General features: G+C 56.2%; 6 protein-coding genes across 6 annotated transcripts in view; 3 read left to right on the top strand and 3 right to left on the bottom strand.

Moving 5' to 3' along the window:
• Window positions 1-3,090, top strand: part of GUITHDRAFT_108108 (hypothetical protein) — a gene marked incomplete at both ends in the record, with an annotated part of 4,978 nt that extends 1,888 nt beyond the window's left edge. The window contains 5 exons of the mRNA XM_005832995.1: window positions 155-527; window positions 762-958; window positions 1,114-1,308; window positions 1,362-2,639; window positions 2,779-3,090. Of these exons, the coding sequence (XP_005833052.1) occupies window positions 155-527; window positions 762-958; window positions 1,114-1,308; window positions 1,362-2,639; window positions 2,779-3,090 (2,355 nt within the window). The remainder of the gene's footprint in view (window positions 1-154; window positions 528-761; window positions 959-1,113; window positions 1,309-1,361; window positions 2,640-2,778) is intronic.
• Window positions 3,091-3,234: 144 nt separating this feature from the next.
• On the bottom strand, window positions 3,235-4,006 carry GUITHDRAFT_108107 (hypothetical protein; the record flags this gene model as incomplete). The annotated part of the gene is made up of 3 exons (XM_005832994.1): window positions 3,235-3,336; window positions 3,386-3,415; window positions 3,503-4,006. The coding sequence occupies 3 exons, from the start codon at window positions 4,004-4,006 to the stop codon at window positions 3,235-3,237; spliced, it is 636 nt and encodes a 211-aa protein (XP_005833051.1).
• A 2,371-nt stretch (window positions 4,007-6,377) lies between these two features.
• Window positions 6,378-7,059, top strand: GUITHDRAFT_108106 (hypothetical protein; the record flags this gene model as incomplete). Its single annotated transcript, XM_005832993.1, has 7 exons — window positions 6,378-6,402; window positions 6,448-6,494; window positions 6,540-6,582; window positions 6,640-6,671; window positions 6,793-6,868; window positions 6,914-6,951; window positions 7,003-7,059. The coding sequence occupies 7 exons, from the start codon at window positions 6,378-6,380 to the stop codon at window positions 7,057-7,059; spliced, it is 318 nt and encodes a 105-aa protein (XP_005833050.1).
• Window positions 7,060-7,101: 42 nt separating this feature from the next.
• GUITHDRAFT_138545 (hypothetical protein) lies at window positions 7,102-7,917 on the bottom strand (the record flags this gene model as incomplete). The annotated part of the gene is made up of 1 exon (XM_005832992.1): window positions 7,102-7,917. One exon carries the CDS (start codon window positions 7,915-7,917, stop codon window positions 7,102-7,104), a length of 816 nt encoding a protein of 271 aa, XP_005833049.1.
• Window positions 7,918-8,246: 329 nt separating this feature from the next.
• On the top strand, window positions 8,247-11,927 carry ANG2. Its single transcript, XM_005833086.1, has 6 exons — window positions 8,247-9,659; window positions 9,798-10,463; window positions 10,511-10,597; window positions 10,645-11,132; window positions 11,187-11,498; window positions 11,614-11,927. The coding sequence occupies exons 1-4, from the start codon at window positions 8,340-8,342 to the stop codon at window positions 10,684-10,686; spliced, it is 2,115 nt and encodes a 704-aa protein (XP_005833143.1). The 5' UTR covers window positions 8,247-8,339; the 3' UTR covers window positions 10,687-11,132; window positions 11,187-11,498; window positions 11,614-11,927.
• GUITHDRAFT_108103 (hypothetical protein) lies at window positions 10,989-13,132 on the bottom strand (the record flags this gene model as incomplete). Its single annotated transcript, XM_005832991.1, has 9 exons — window positions 10,989-11,132; window positions 11,187-11,498; window positions 11,614-12,232; window positions 12,281-12,390; window positions 12,443-12,520; window positions 12,572-12,649; window positions 12,693-12,806; window positions 12,853-13,032; window positions 13,085-13,132. 9 exons carry the CDS (start codon window positions 13,130-13,132, stop codon window positions 10,989-10,991), a joined length of 1,683 nt encoding a protein of 560 aa, XP_005833048.1.
• Between the last annotated feature and the right edge of the window lie 563 nt (window positions 13,133-13,695).

The following is a 13,695-nucleotide window of genomic DNA, read 5'->3' as shown; positions in this document are numbered from 1 at the left end:
GGCTTTACAGCACGGTGTACGCTACTGACCTTTCCCTCCTCTCGTCTCCTTCTTCCTACCTGCCACCCGTTGCTCATTCCCTTCGTCTCTTCCTTCCTTGTTCTCCGCCTTCACCTCTTCCTCCCCTCCCTCTCCTCGCTCTGACTCTCGGCAGGCGAGCATGCAAGAGGCCGTGGGGTCGCTGGCGAGTAGCTTGAGGAGGGAGCTCGAGCTGCAGAGCGACAGGATCTCCCAGCTGGACCATGACCTCAAGGCGGCGAGGACGGAGAGCAGAGGCAGCAGCAGGCAGGTGGAGAGCAGGATCAAGAGCGTGGAGGAGGCGGCGGAGGAAGGGGAGCGGAGGGTCAACATGAGCCTGGAGCGTGTGAAGGAGGAGCTGGCGAGGGCGTCGGAGAGGAGCGGGAGGAGAATCGATCAGCTTGAGGAGAGCGTTCACGAGGGGAGGGCGGCGGCAGACGTGTGGAGCAGCACCGTGTCGCAGCGATGCCAGGAGGTGGAGAGGAAGATGGCGAAGCTTGAGCGAGACTGTCAGTCCCTTCCTCCCTCCCGTCTTCTTTGCTCCTTCCTCCGCAGCTTCCCTTCCTCCCCCTATCCTTGACTTCTCTGCTTTCCCTCTCTCTTCAACCTTTCCTCTTCTCCCCTCCTGTCCTCATTCTTCTCCCGCCTCCTCCTCGCCTTCCTTTCCTTCTCCCTCTTGTTCTCCCTCCTTCCCTTTCTCTTCACCTGCTGTTCTCCTTCTGCTGCTCATGCTGCCCCTGCAGTGTTCGCATCGTCGAGCGGGTCCCGAGGGCTCGAGCAGGTCGAGAAGGAGAGCCGAGGATATGGAGAGCGCGAAAGATTCGAGGCGGGGGGAGGAGGAGGAGGAGGAGGAGGAGGAGGATCGGAATCAGGAGGAGTCGTTGGAGATCTGAACGCCAAGTTGAGCAAAACTCGTGACTTCCTCCTCAAGAAGTTGGAGGTAGGCAAAGGAGGAAACCCTCCTTTTCTCTTCTCCTCCTCCTCCCCTGTCTCCCCCAGTCCTCTACATTTTCCTTCCTACTTCCTTTACTGCTCACGATGATTCGTTCTCTATACTTTCCTTTGTCTCCTCCTCTTTCTGACTCCTTCCTCCAGGAGCTTCAAGTGCATCAGAGTCGCCAGGACGAGAGCCTGCAGAAGTACAGGATGGAGATCGAGGACGCGGCGAGCAGGGTGGGGAGCAGGGTGGATCATGCTCTGACGGAGCTGCGCGGCGACACGACAGTGCTGCACAGGCAGATGGAGGAGGAGAGGAATCTGAACCAGCAGCAGCTGTCGGATGTTCGCAAGGTACAGGAAGCTTCCTCTGCCAACGAGCCGCTGACGCTCTTCCTTTCCTGCAGACGATCCAGGCGTTGCAGGAGGAGATGAACTCAAACTTGCGAGCGGAGGTGGACAGGAGCGAGGAGGAGGAGCGGAGGAGGCTCCAGGCGATCGCCAGCAGGGTGCAGAGCCTGGAGGAGGAGGTGAATGGAGAGGAGGGAGTCAAGTACAGGATCGACATGCTTGCGATCAGACTGGATGAGCAGAACGTCGAGCTGGTGTCTGAGTTTCAGCGGCAGCATGCTCTGCATCTGGAGCTGGTGAACGACATCAAGGTCGAGCTAGAGAAGCAGCAGAGAAGGATGGAGGAGGGGAAGGAGGCTGCGGCAGCGGTGTTTGAGCAGGCCAGGGAGGATATGGCAGCACAACGGGTGGAGATAGAGGAGAGCGTGAAGAAGGTGGGCGAGCAGGTGGGGCAGGTGGAGGAGGAGGTGGCGAAGGTGAAGGAGATGATCGGGGAAGTGGAAGGGAGCTTGAGAACCTCGCAGGAGGAAGGGCTCCGAGAGGTGGAGGAGGACATGAAGCAGATCCGTAAGGTGCTGGAGGTGACTAGGACGGAGCTAGAAGCGCTGGCTCGGGAGGAGGAGTGCAGGCACGTGATGGAGGGTATGGTGTCCTCGCTCGTCGTCAAGGAGCAGGAAGCCTTGCTCCGCTTTGCCATCGAGGACGCTAAGGCCGTTGCCGCCGCCTCCGTGGAAGAGCTGGGGAGGGAGTTGCTGGAGAGGAGAATTCCCCCGCTGATCAAGGAGGAGATGCAGGAGACGGTGACGCTGAAGCTGCTTCCTCTGTCGCAGGACTTGCGAGAGGTGGAGGTGAACCTGTCGGATCATGAGGTGCAAGCTCAGAACCTCCGGGAGGACGTGGACAGGAGGGTGGATGTCCTTTCAGACCGCATCGAGCTCGCGCTTGCAAACTTGCAGACTACAAGCAGCGCTACGGTCACGGCCCAGGAGAAGATGGGGGAGCTTGGGGGGAAGTTGGCGCAGATGGCGGAGGAGGTGAAGAGAGCAGGGCAGAGGAGCGAGGACGAGGCCGTGAGGGGGAAGGTGGACGACTTGCTGATGGCAGTTGAAATGCTCCACGGGCAGGAGGGCATGCGGCAAGAGCTGTCGCTCCGTGTTCAGGCCCTGCAGGCGTCGGTGGACGTCTTGACCAAGGCAGTGGAGCCATTCGAGGAGCTGAGGAGGAGCATGCAGAGCAGCACGGAGGAGGTCAGAAGCATCAAGACAAGGATCGAAGAAGTGGACAAGATCGTGGAGTCGTTGAGCGAGATTGTCATGGACGAAGGAGGGAAGAAGGTAACTGTCCTCTGATCTGCTTGCTCCTCCCTCGACCTCCTCCCTGTTTAGGAATCGTTCCTTCTTCCTCTTCCTCCTCTTCCCCTTCTCGTACATGCCTTCACTTCGGCTGTGAAGAAATCATGACCTGATCCTTCAGGGGGCGGAGGAAACGTCGAGCGAGAAGGATCTCGATGCTGCCAGCGAGGGGGACGAGCTCGTGGACCCTTCCGTGTCACAACTCGAGCCGGTTATGGAGGAGGAAGAGCAAGCAATGGATGATGAAGCGAAAGAAGGGCAGGCAGAAGAGGTACTAGCAGCTGTACAGGAGGAAGCGGCTGGCGAGCAGGGAAAAGCTTCTCAGGAGGAGGTCAAGGAAGGGAGGGAGGAAGGGAAAGAGGAGGAAGGGAAAGAGAAGATCAATCAGGAGGAGAAAGCGCTGGAAGGGAAAGAAGGGACTGAGCCCAACTAGGGCGGAGAGCAGACAGTGAAGCAAGATTAAGAGATTTGGATGTATATAAGTGTGATGATGATTAGGATGTTAGGTGGTTTTCTTTGCGTATACTCTAGTATCCTAATGATTTTGTAACAAATATTTCACAGAGGCGAGGTTTTGTCACTTTGTTTCAATCTTAACCTCTTGCAATTGGTGTAACTTGGCGCAGTGAGGGTGCTGGCCGTTGCACTTGATTTTCAACCGCTTGCATGACAAGCACGCCTGGTCACAAGGTTACATCTGACTCAATGAGCGACGTTAGATCAGTCACCTGGTTGAAAACTTGCTTGCCCGTACACCCCTGAAAGCAAAGGTGTCAGGAAACGAAGACTAGAGCAGGAGCAGGAGCAGGAGCAGGAGCAGGAGCTATCATAACAAGCATTCTCACCAGCTTTCCTTGCCCACAAACTCTCTTCTTTCTCCTACAGTCTGGACAGGAGACAGCGCAGCTATACGGTCCCCTCTTATTCTTGGATTTCGATTTGATCGCATTCGCTTTCATGATACTCTGATAGCTCCCGATGCCCACCACAGACACCTTCATATTCTGCTCCCGATAGTACGACGGCTTCGACGAGTCCAACGAGTCCACTACTCTGATCGCGCCGCTCGCTGCAGGGTAGATGGCAGAGGGCCTGGAGAGGACGGGGTTCGATTGGTTCAGGAGACGATGGGAGCTGGCGTGCTCCTGCTTGTCTCGGTGTTGGCACACATGCGCAATGGTACTCAGTCGAATCTCAGTCGGCTTGATGAAGGTGGAGATTGTATCTGGTATCAATTCAGACGTCTTGAGCATGCTCATCACTTCTTGGAACGAAGGGAGAGGCAAAATTTGATCGGCTTGCATGATCTCGAGAAAACCAGGTCGTTCTCGAAGCCTTGGGATCTGCATTTTCTGTCAAAGCATGAAAGCAACACTATCTTGATACATTTTTCAGGTCAACTCGTGCATTTCCCACATGAAGGTGTGTTGTTCCTAACTTGGATATGCAATATCTTAACTTCTCATATTCTACTGCATGGTTGAACTATATCGTGCCTCCGACCTCCTCTCCCTACTTCCAACAATTTTTTGATCTCAACGAACATTTACTGCTGTTTTTTCCATCCTCCAAGTTTGTTTCAGCGCAACTTGTCCTTCCATTTATCTCTTTCTTTTTTCTCACATCTTCTCTCGCTCTACATGCTGTGGGCTCCTCACTTCTGTCCCTGCATCGCAAGCTTGTCGCTGCGCTCATCATGTTGTCTTCAGGCATCTGGCTGATTTCCCGAGCTCTGGGATACATGGTCCGAAGTGAACCTGATTAGAGGGTGGGTAGTACTACCCTACCCCTTCTAAAGAGTCTTGAGAAGCATAAAAGTGGACAAAGTCTGTGGTAGGTATGTCGAGCTTTATTACATTGAGGGTAGGGGTACCCCCCCCCCAAAAAAAAAACATTCAATATGTTTCCAAGTACCCCCGTTTGCAAACCATTTTCATCTGTAATAAGGGGGTAGGGAGTAAGGAACCAGGGTCAGCATATTCGGGGAAGGGCGGTGCATTATAAAGATGTCAAGGCTGGGTGGGTGGGTGGCTCCGAGCTCAAAAATAGGGGTGGGTGTCTAGAAGTCGATTGGTGGTAGGGTACTTTGAGCTTTAGCGTAGTCATTATGGTTAATTTCGATCAGTTACATTATGGCTGAGGTGGGTGGCAGAGTTTGAATCGAGGTAGGAGGGGTGGATGGCAGTACTTACTACGATCATATGGAGGGGTGGTCGAAAACTTTTCTGGGGGTGTAGTAAATTACTGGGGTATTGGAGGTAGGGGTCCTCTTGGACTCGCTCCACGGAAAATGCCGGGACCGGAAATTGCGGTGGTCAACCATGGGGTACTGTTGCAGTACAACGAGGGGGTAAAGGGGGTACAATCAGGAGGTACAGGGGGTACTGAGAGGTACTGAGAAGTCACCTTGAGCATGAAGGGTACCTAGGGTGGTGCCAAATGTCACACGGCGTCACCCTACAGAAGTTGACAACTTGCCCACGGAAAGAGGGGTACTTCATAGGGAAAGCAGGGGTACGGTGGTAATGAAGGTTGCAGTCTTCCGCGTTATCTGCGTACATACCAGGTGCCACCCCGGTAATACCGCGACTTCGGGGAAATTTTCGATGGCGGTGCTTCGGAGTTGCCTTTGTCAACTTTATTCCAAATTTACACAAATGTTGTTCTGTAAATTGAATATTAGATTAGTAATATTTAAAACTGTCGTGAAATTTTATTTTTAGGAGTCACCCATAGGCGACATAGTGTCGGGGTCAAGCCCTCTGCCTCGTACTGACTTTTAACTTAACTTTGAGTAAAGCAACTGCTGCGGTGAGCTGACGAAATTAACTGCACAAACCCAGACCCGCCTCAGAGACTCCTCCCTTTACAGGCGGCTGAGGTAGTGACTCGCACTGAGCCGGCGACTTGTCAAGCTAGGCCCGGCCGGGCCCAAGGGCCTCAGCGGGGCCGGCATCACTGGCAGAAAGTGTATGTGGCCTCGGGCCCGGCAGAGATAGAGAAGGAGTGCATCCAACTAATAATAATGCAAGATCCGCTTGTTGACGTATGGGCACAGCCGACGAGGTGCCGACGAGGAGGCCAGGCATGAGCGGAAGAGAAGGAGAGAGGAAGAGAAGGAGAGAGGAAGAGAAGGAGAGAGGAAGAGGACGTGGTTGAGGGAGGAGGAGACTATGGATGAGAAAGGAAGATTTGCCTCTCTCATGTTGATTCAAGGATAGAAGAAGGCAAGGCAAGCTAGCAATAATAACGCAGCCGCAGCAAGTAGCAGGGCAGCTGGCTGTGAAAAAGGAGAAGTACAACTAGAAAACGTGAGTACAATCAAAGCATCAACATAGCAAGGCAACGTTGCGCTGTCCGTGTCGCACATCTGCACGCACTGGTGTTCTACTAGGATATCATGCAGAGGCCTCGTGACGTGGTTAGGAGGGTGAGTCGTGATGATCGATTTCTGTGCACTGATGGAGACCAGGAACATGGAGGTGTTCAGCTCCAAGACTACCTCATCTTCTCGGTCATCGCAGTAATTGTACAAGGAACTTCTTTCTACCCTCTTGGAAATGACACGCTGGGAAACAGTCAAGCTTCCTCCGACTGCCGCGAGTGCTGTTTCCTACGTTTACATCTTTTATCACCGCCTATGTAAACAGATTCAAAACGCCCAGCAGCCCAGAGCTGAACCGTCTTGTGCAGAAAGTGAGCAATCGGACGCAGGCGTTGATGGCTGGCTGCATATCGCTGCTCGGTCACGAGTCCCTTGCTGACCTGCGAGCTTGACTTGAGCACGCAGAGAGTTGGTTTGCCATATCCGTCTCGTCCATCGGGCTCTTCAGAGGGGTCAGCTGCACTAACGGACAACCGGCGTGCTGATATGCTGTATAGGCGAGTTCCGACGGGACCCAGGACCTTCGACCTCGTTCTATCGGTATGCTGATCAGGCCGAGGGTGCGGATGAGATGCTGAAATGATTTCCATGCTCAAGTCTTCGAGGTCACGCTGAGGATTGTCTTCGGGGTGATGTCTCCTTGGATGTTGAACCACCTCCTGCCCTTCATCTCTCGCTCTCGTCCTCGTCGTTCCCCCTGCTTGCTCCATGCTTCTCCACGTGCTCGCATGTGACTGAAGCATGCTTCAGGTCCTGGTCGTCGCCACCTTTGCCGAGCTCAGGTCGAGGTATCCGAGGAGCATCGCGGTCTTTCAGCTCTCCTCCAGTGACCCTCGTCCTCCTTGCTGCCCAGCCTGACATGATAGTGCAGGCGCAGCTTTAAGTCTGTTCACCAGCTTCATCATGATGGTAGCATACAAACACATGTCTGCTAACATGGCTGATAGCTCATCTGAGCAGACAGGAGATGTCATGAACTACATGCTGCTGTCGTTGTCAACCAGGATCCTGGCATGATGGGCTGGAGCCTCGTCCATGGCATCGATCCCACGATGCTATCTATCCCGTCTTGTTCCCTTCCTGTCGACTCTGTTCAAAATTTTGCATCATGTAGTCCTCGTCCAGCGCTTGAAAGGATCTGAGCAGGAACTCGTATACTGCCTGCGAGGATTGGCTGCCGTAGGAATCGAGGTACTCAGTGATGTTAACAAACCCATCTTTGTTTGCATCCATCCTCGCTATCACCTCCTCGGTGCTGCTTCCACTCCTCCCAACCCCCAAGTCTAGCCCCTTGGCGAGCTCGGGATGTGACAGCTGCCCGTCTGCATTCTCGTCCATCATGTGGAAGATGAACTTGAGCTCTTCCTCCTGGTCGTAACCCTGGGCAAGAGGAGGAGACTCCTCGGTTTCTTCTCCCTCCCTGCTGCTCCTGACTGCACTCCACCACTCCTCGAAGGAGATCCTGCCGTCCTTGTCCTCGTCTTCCCGGTCGAACTGTTGCGCCAGCTCCTCCAAGTAGCGCTTGGCCACCAGGTCCATGGCAGACTTCCCGCTGGCCTCCTTCAAGCTCCCTCCTGTCCCGCTGGCCTCCTTCAAGCTCCCTCCTGTCCCGCTGGCCTCCTTCAAGCTCCCTCCTGTCCCGCTGGCCTCTAGATCCTCGATCATGGCCTTCTGGTACTCTTGGAAGTTGAAGAACCCGTCAGCGTTCTGATCGAACCTGTTGAAACTCACGCGCTCATACCTCCTCCTCCCCTCCTCTCCTTCCTCCTCCCCTTGCGGCGTCTCGTCCGCCATGTGCTGGTGGATGTCTTCCCTGGCCTCCTGCAGGAGCTCGCTCAGGCGATCGAGCGGAGAGTCGCTCTCCTCGTGCCTCATGGCTGCCTGAGCGATATCCACAGAGGCAAGTGCTGCCAGCGACAGAAGGAGGAGGACGAGACTGTAAGTTACTGATCTTCGCCCTCCTCCTCCTGTCCCTCCTGTTCCTCCTGTTCCTCTTCCTCCTCCTCCTCCTCCTCCTCCTCCTGATCCTCCTCCTCTGAAGCTCGACAATCCTCCTGCCATCTTCTGTCCAACACACGAGGGAGGGGAAGGCGGGGAGGGGGGGAGGGGCATGGCGCAGGCAGTGGCAGGCGGTTCGCAGCAGATGGGAAAAGTGGGGAGGAGGGCAAATAGGAAAAACAGGAGAAACTCGCTGGGAACCAGGGGAGAGAGTGAGAGGTCTGCTGCTGCTGCTGCTGCTGCTGCTGCTGCTGCTGCTCGTCCTAGTCCTTGCTCCTCCTCCTCGTGATACTCGCGCCATGGAGAGCCATCATAAGTCGTCAGCTGCGGCTCTGCGCGTGAGGCAGCGCTTCAGCGGCTTCTACGACCTCCCAGTGCGGCATGACGCGAGTGCTAGCGACATCGACTCGAGCAACTTCGATGCAGACGCCTACGTGTCCTCGTTGCTCAAGAGCAAGCCCCTGCCTGACCTCGTGGGGAGGAGCAACGAGCTGTCCTCCGAGATCAAGGAGCTCGACAGTGACATGCAGATGCTTGTGTACGAGAACTACAACAAGTTCATCAGCGCTACCGAGACGATTCGCGCCATGAAGGAGAAGGTGGACGGGATGGACGGGGAAATGGAGAGGCTGGCGTCCAAGGTGTCGGAAATCACGGAGTCCTCCTTCAAGATCAACTCAAACCTCGCGGAGAGGCGGGTGAGGATCCAGAGGCTCAACGGCATCCGCCGCCTCCTCAAGAAGCTCTCCTTCATCTTCGAGCTCCCCACGAGGCTCAAGAGGGCGGTGGAGCTCGATGCAGGAGCAGAGGCGGTCAAGTACTGGAGGACCGCCCTCCCCGTGCTGAGGGCGTACGGGCATGTGCCCTCCTTCAAGGCAGTGGAAGCAGAGTCGACCGAGATCCTCGTTCTGCTGCAAGAGCGCCTGCGATCCAGGTTGTCGTCCAACGAGGCCCTCGTGCCAGAGCTGCAGGAGTGCGCTCTGCTGCTGCTCCAGCTGGGGGAGACGAAGAGGAGCGTCCAGAGCGACTTCTTGGAGGTAATGAGGGTGCGGCTGAAGCATAACGTGCGGCATGCCGGGGAGAAAGTGCAGGTAGGAGAGCTCAAGGGAGTTCTGTCGAGAACCTTCCTCGATCTTGTCAAGGACATGCTGCTGAGCTACCAGATGCTCTTCCTGGCTCCCCGCGACGGCGAGCAGGATCTGCACTCCCCGGCAGCAGGGAAGGAGGACAAGAAGGAGAGGGAGGATGGGAAGCAGGAGCCAGGAGACAAGGAGGCAGCGGATGGAGCTAGCGAGGAAGGGAGGACGATCGAGGAGCAAGAACAGGAGGAGATGAATAGGGATCTGCTAGAGCTCTGCCATCAGGTCTTGCAGTCTTACTTCGCAGCTGTGGAGGCTGCTGTTGCAAACCCGGACCTTGCGGAGGACGCTGCTGCCGTCCTCTCCCAACTCGAGCTCTGGTACGACGCGGTCAGAGGGGTAGAGGCTGTGCTGCCGGAGGGGAACGTGCTCCCACAGGCAGAGCGAGTGGTGCACATTTGCGTGAAGAAGAGAGTCCAGCTGACCCTCGAGCACCTTGCTTCCTTCGTGCAGCAGCAGGTGCGAGCCATCGCCAGGAGCGTGAGTGACTCGCGCAGGGAGGTTGAGGTCTCGTCCAAGAGTGTGAAGGATGTGATCTCCTCTTCCTCCTCCTCCTTCCTTGAGCAGAGCGACAGCGCCATGGACAAGGTCCGAGCGTTCATGGCCAGCGACACGCAGGTCATGCTGAAGCTCCGCCCGCTGATCTTCGACGAGACGTACGAGGAGCTGGTGAGGCTTTTCGACACCATCTGCGTCAGCTCCTTCCTCGAGGGTGACCCGCACGCCTCCTCCTCCTCCGAGCTCAGCCTGCGGCTCGCCTGCTTCTGGCGGCGGATACTGGAGGACGGCTTTCCTGCCCTCTCCTCACACCTCGACCTCCGGGGAGCAGGGGGCCACGGGCACGAGGCTCAGGTCCTCTCCAACTCTCTCGCCTCCATCAGGCGTACGCTGAGCAAGTGCCTTGATGCTCTCCTCCGCCGCTACGTGCAGCTGCGATCGCATGCTCTGACCCAGGCGATCGTGCGATGCTCCAGCACACTGGAGGAGGAGGACAACGGACAGGGGAGGAGGGCACTGACCGACGCCTTCCTGCAGGAGGTGGAGAAGATGGAGCGAGAGCTCGTCATCATCGTTGAGGAGGAGGAAGGGATCAAGATGAGCGCGGAGGAAGCCAAGGTCTACAGGTCCAGCAAGGCGACCAGCTCGCTGGAGGTGCTCGACCTGAGCTTCAAGCACTTGAGGATCCACAAGGTCTCCCTCCTCCTCCCCGTCATCGCGCATGGTCTGCGGACGCTCGTCGAGACTCTGCGCGTCCTCACGTTCTCTCATGCCGTCTCGTCGGAGGTGAAGAGCTCCGCTCCCGCCCTTGCTCCCCCTTGACTTGCCAGCAGCTCTACGAGGAGCAACGAAGGCTGCGGGAAGGCGTGGAGGCGACGCTGACGGAGCACAGTAGGATAATGTCGCCGATGCTGGACGAGGTCGAGTCGAGGAGGTTGTTGAGGTGGAGGATGACAAACTCGCGCAGGTGACGTCGACGATCACGAGCAGGACGGCAGACGCGCACTGAAGGGAGCGAGGGAGAAGAGGAGAAAGCAAAGAGGAGGGTGCGAAGTGAAAGTGCCAACTGAAGAAGGAAGGTTGGCAACGAGTGGGGCTGGAGAAGGAGGAATGGAGGACGGAGAAGGGGACAGAGGACGGAGCAAGAGAGAAATGGAGCACAGGATGGGAGGTGGCTGCACAAGAGGAGGAAGTATGGAATACATTTGTTGGTTTAATGGATGGTCTCGAATATATTCCTGCTAGAAGTGTCCACCAGTTGCGAATTGTTTGCGAAAAATACATGATACGTGATCAGAACTCATTTCACCTCTACTTGCCCGCCAGACCGGCTCTTTGCTCATCAACATCCGCAATCTTATTCTGCAAATCCTTCTTCTTTGACATCAATTCGTCCCTCACGTTGCCATCCTCCGCCATGTGCGCATCCTGGTACAACTTGAGCTCGTCGTTGTACTGCAAGACAAAGTCAGCACCAATTTCATCGTCAACTTTCCTCCTCCTTCTTACCTCCTCCTTGAATCTTCCCAAAAGGTAATCAATGACATCCTTTGCACTGTACTCGTACTCCCCGTCCTTGTTCTGCTTCATGTAGCGGCGGATCTGGTTGATGTCGTCCCCGGCAGTGATGAGAATCTCCTCAATGTACCTCTCGCTCTCTCCTTCCTTCTTGAAGGGGCTGACCTGCGGCAGCCCAGCGTTGGCCATAAGACTGTTGCAGAGGCATTTCCTCCCCTCGGTCGCAGCGAGATCTCCTCCCTTCTTCACCCACTCGTCCACAGGCTCCGACGCGCATCGGTATCCCACCTTGCCGTCATCTCTCTGCTCCAACTGTCAGCAGCAGCAGAGAAGGGGATCAGGAGATCAGGAGAGAAGAGAGGAGGACGGAAAAAGAAAGAGAGAAAGGGTGGAGGGATGGAAGGAGGAGGAGGCCCACCATGTAGGGGGTGCGGAGGTATCCCAAGTTGCAGACGCGAGGACGGGCGAGGTACTTGTCCTTGTCGGAGAGCGAGCCCTCGAGCTCCAAAACCTTGAAGGGGAAGCCGGTGGGGGAAGCGACGGGGTCGGTGAACACGCGGAGGTCTCCCTGGCTGACTCGCTGCAAGACGACCTGCTTGGGCTCGGGGGCAAGGCCACTCTCCTTGGTGAAGGCGAAGCTAGTTCCAACCTGGATGCCAGCACCTCCGAGGGCGAGGACATCATTGAGCTTCTCGGGCCTGGCATAGTAGCCAGCGAGCCAGAAGGGAAGGTCACCGACCGCCTGCTTGAACTTGGGCAGGTCGATATCGTCCTTGGGGCCGTAGACAGGCTCTCCGCGCTCGTTGAGGGAGAGCTTGTGCGACTTCTGGACGGCATCGTATCGGAAGCCACGGGGAGGAGCGTTGTGACCACCAGCACTGGGAAGCTCGATGATGAAGCCCTGGATACCCTTAGTGGGTCCTGCGCCGGTTGCCCGCTTCAACATGGCCTGGGCGAGAGTGACGGAGGAGACGATGGGGAGGAAGTTGGGCCTCTTGAGCTTCTTCTCGGCAAGCTCGGGGTGTCCAGAAGCAGCCCTGCACCGCCTCGTTACACATGCCAGAGCGATTGCATGCTCAACATACCAGAACGCCTTGGGAGAGAAGACGTGCTTGATTGGGTCTCCGCCATCGATGTCGATAGAAAGCTTCGCGTCCTCGTTCGCAGCCAGTCTGTCGAGAATTCCCGGGACTTCCTGTCGAGGAGGAGCGTTACTTATAGACAGGCAGGAAGAATACCAAACATACCATGGGAATGCCGGCACCCATGAGCACATAGTCAACGTCGGCGAGCATGGCACCATACAGGGACTCGATGGTCGGCAACTGAGATGATGATAAGTACATGTGAAAACAATCAGTGCAACATCGTCCTACCTGGATCTTCGTCAAGCAGTTGATGCCAACCACACCGTCAACAAGCGAGTTGTCATCGCCGTGCTTGGCCAACCAAACCTGATATGGAGTCAGCCAAGCAACCTCCTATATTTATCCTGACCTCGGCAAAGTTTCCGAGCACGCATGCTTCTTGAAGCTCTTGTCCGGGGTTGAGCTGCCACATCTGGAGAGGCTTGTATGGCTTGTTCTTGTCCTTTCCTCCTTCCACGTAGTACTAGGCAACCGTCAGGTCCACACACAAGGCAGCGGAAGCTTGTCACCTTGTCCATGAAGCGCTTGACCATTCCCTGATCAGGAAAGTGCGAGAGCGCTCTCCTGTACAAGCCGCCGGGGTCTCCGTCCTGCATCCAGCGAAGAAGAACCATGTCCATGGCAGTTCCGGAAATGACTCCCAACTCGCCGGCTCTTGCGACCTCACGGGCAAGCTCCCAAGAAGACACCTGAGCAGACACATGTCAGAAAACGGCTCAGAGCGCTCATTGTCAGTATCACCTGCACGCCCATTCCTCCCTGAATGATCTTTGGGATCTTGGTCGCCATGCTGATCGTCGAAACCCGGCCCCTGGCATTGCGGGGTGCGGCGAAGCGATGTTGCGAAAGAGAGCTGCGAGTTACTCTCGAGGAGGAGAGCAGGGAAGGAGCCAGGTTGAAAGCCTGTGCTCCTACCATGATGGCAAGGGCGAGAACTAGCTGCCGCATTTCCGATGAAAGTGCTAAGGAGTCGCTGACGGTGGCGAGCTCAACAGAACCAAAGAGGCCTCAGCCCACAGTGAGGGCAGTTGCCGTGGTCAGAGAGCTGGGTAGGAGGACGCTACCGGGAAGGACAGCGAGGCAGGAAGGAGAAGCTGAGACGAGACAGGTACTGTGGAGGAGGCGGGACGTGCGAGAGGGAGGAACGGGGGCGGGAGGAGAGAGCAAGCAGGGGTATAGGCAGGGATACAAGGGGTGGTGTCTATCTGAGGGCAAATGTAGGGGTAGTGGTGACCCCTCCGGTTAAAACAGGAGGGGTGGGGGGTATATCGAAGGAGGGCTTTGGGGGGGTTTCTCGGGTAGGGTGAGATGAAACATATTCTACTACCCCTTGTTTTCTAGCCTGTTATATC

The sequence above is a fragment of the Guillardia theta genome (genome assembly GCF_000315625.1).
Source record: "Guillardia theta CCMP2712 unplaced genomic scaffold GUITHscaffold_32, whole genome shotgun sequence".
NCBI lineage: Eukaryota > Cryptophyceae > Pyrenomonadales > Geminigeraceae > Guillardia > Guillardia theta.
Note: the sequence above shows the minus strand (reverse complement) of the source record. Positions and strands in the feature narration are given on the sequence as shown.

Coding starts and splice junctions, on each gene's coding strand:
- ANG2 (XM_005833086.1), top strand. CDS start 8,340: ATGGAGAGCCATCATAAGTCGTCAGCTGCGGCTCTGCGCGTGAGGCAG. Junction 10,464..10,510: donor CTCATGCCGTCTCGTCGGAG/GTGAAGAGCTCC, acceptor ACTTGCCAGCAG/CTCTACGAGGAGCAACGAAG. Junction 10,598..10,644: donor TGTCGCCGATGCTGGACGAG/GTCGAGTCGAGG, acceptor AAACTCGCGCAG/GTGACGTCGACGATCACGAG.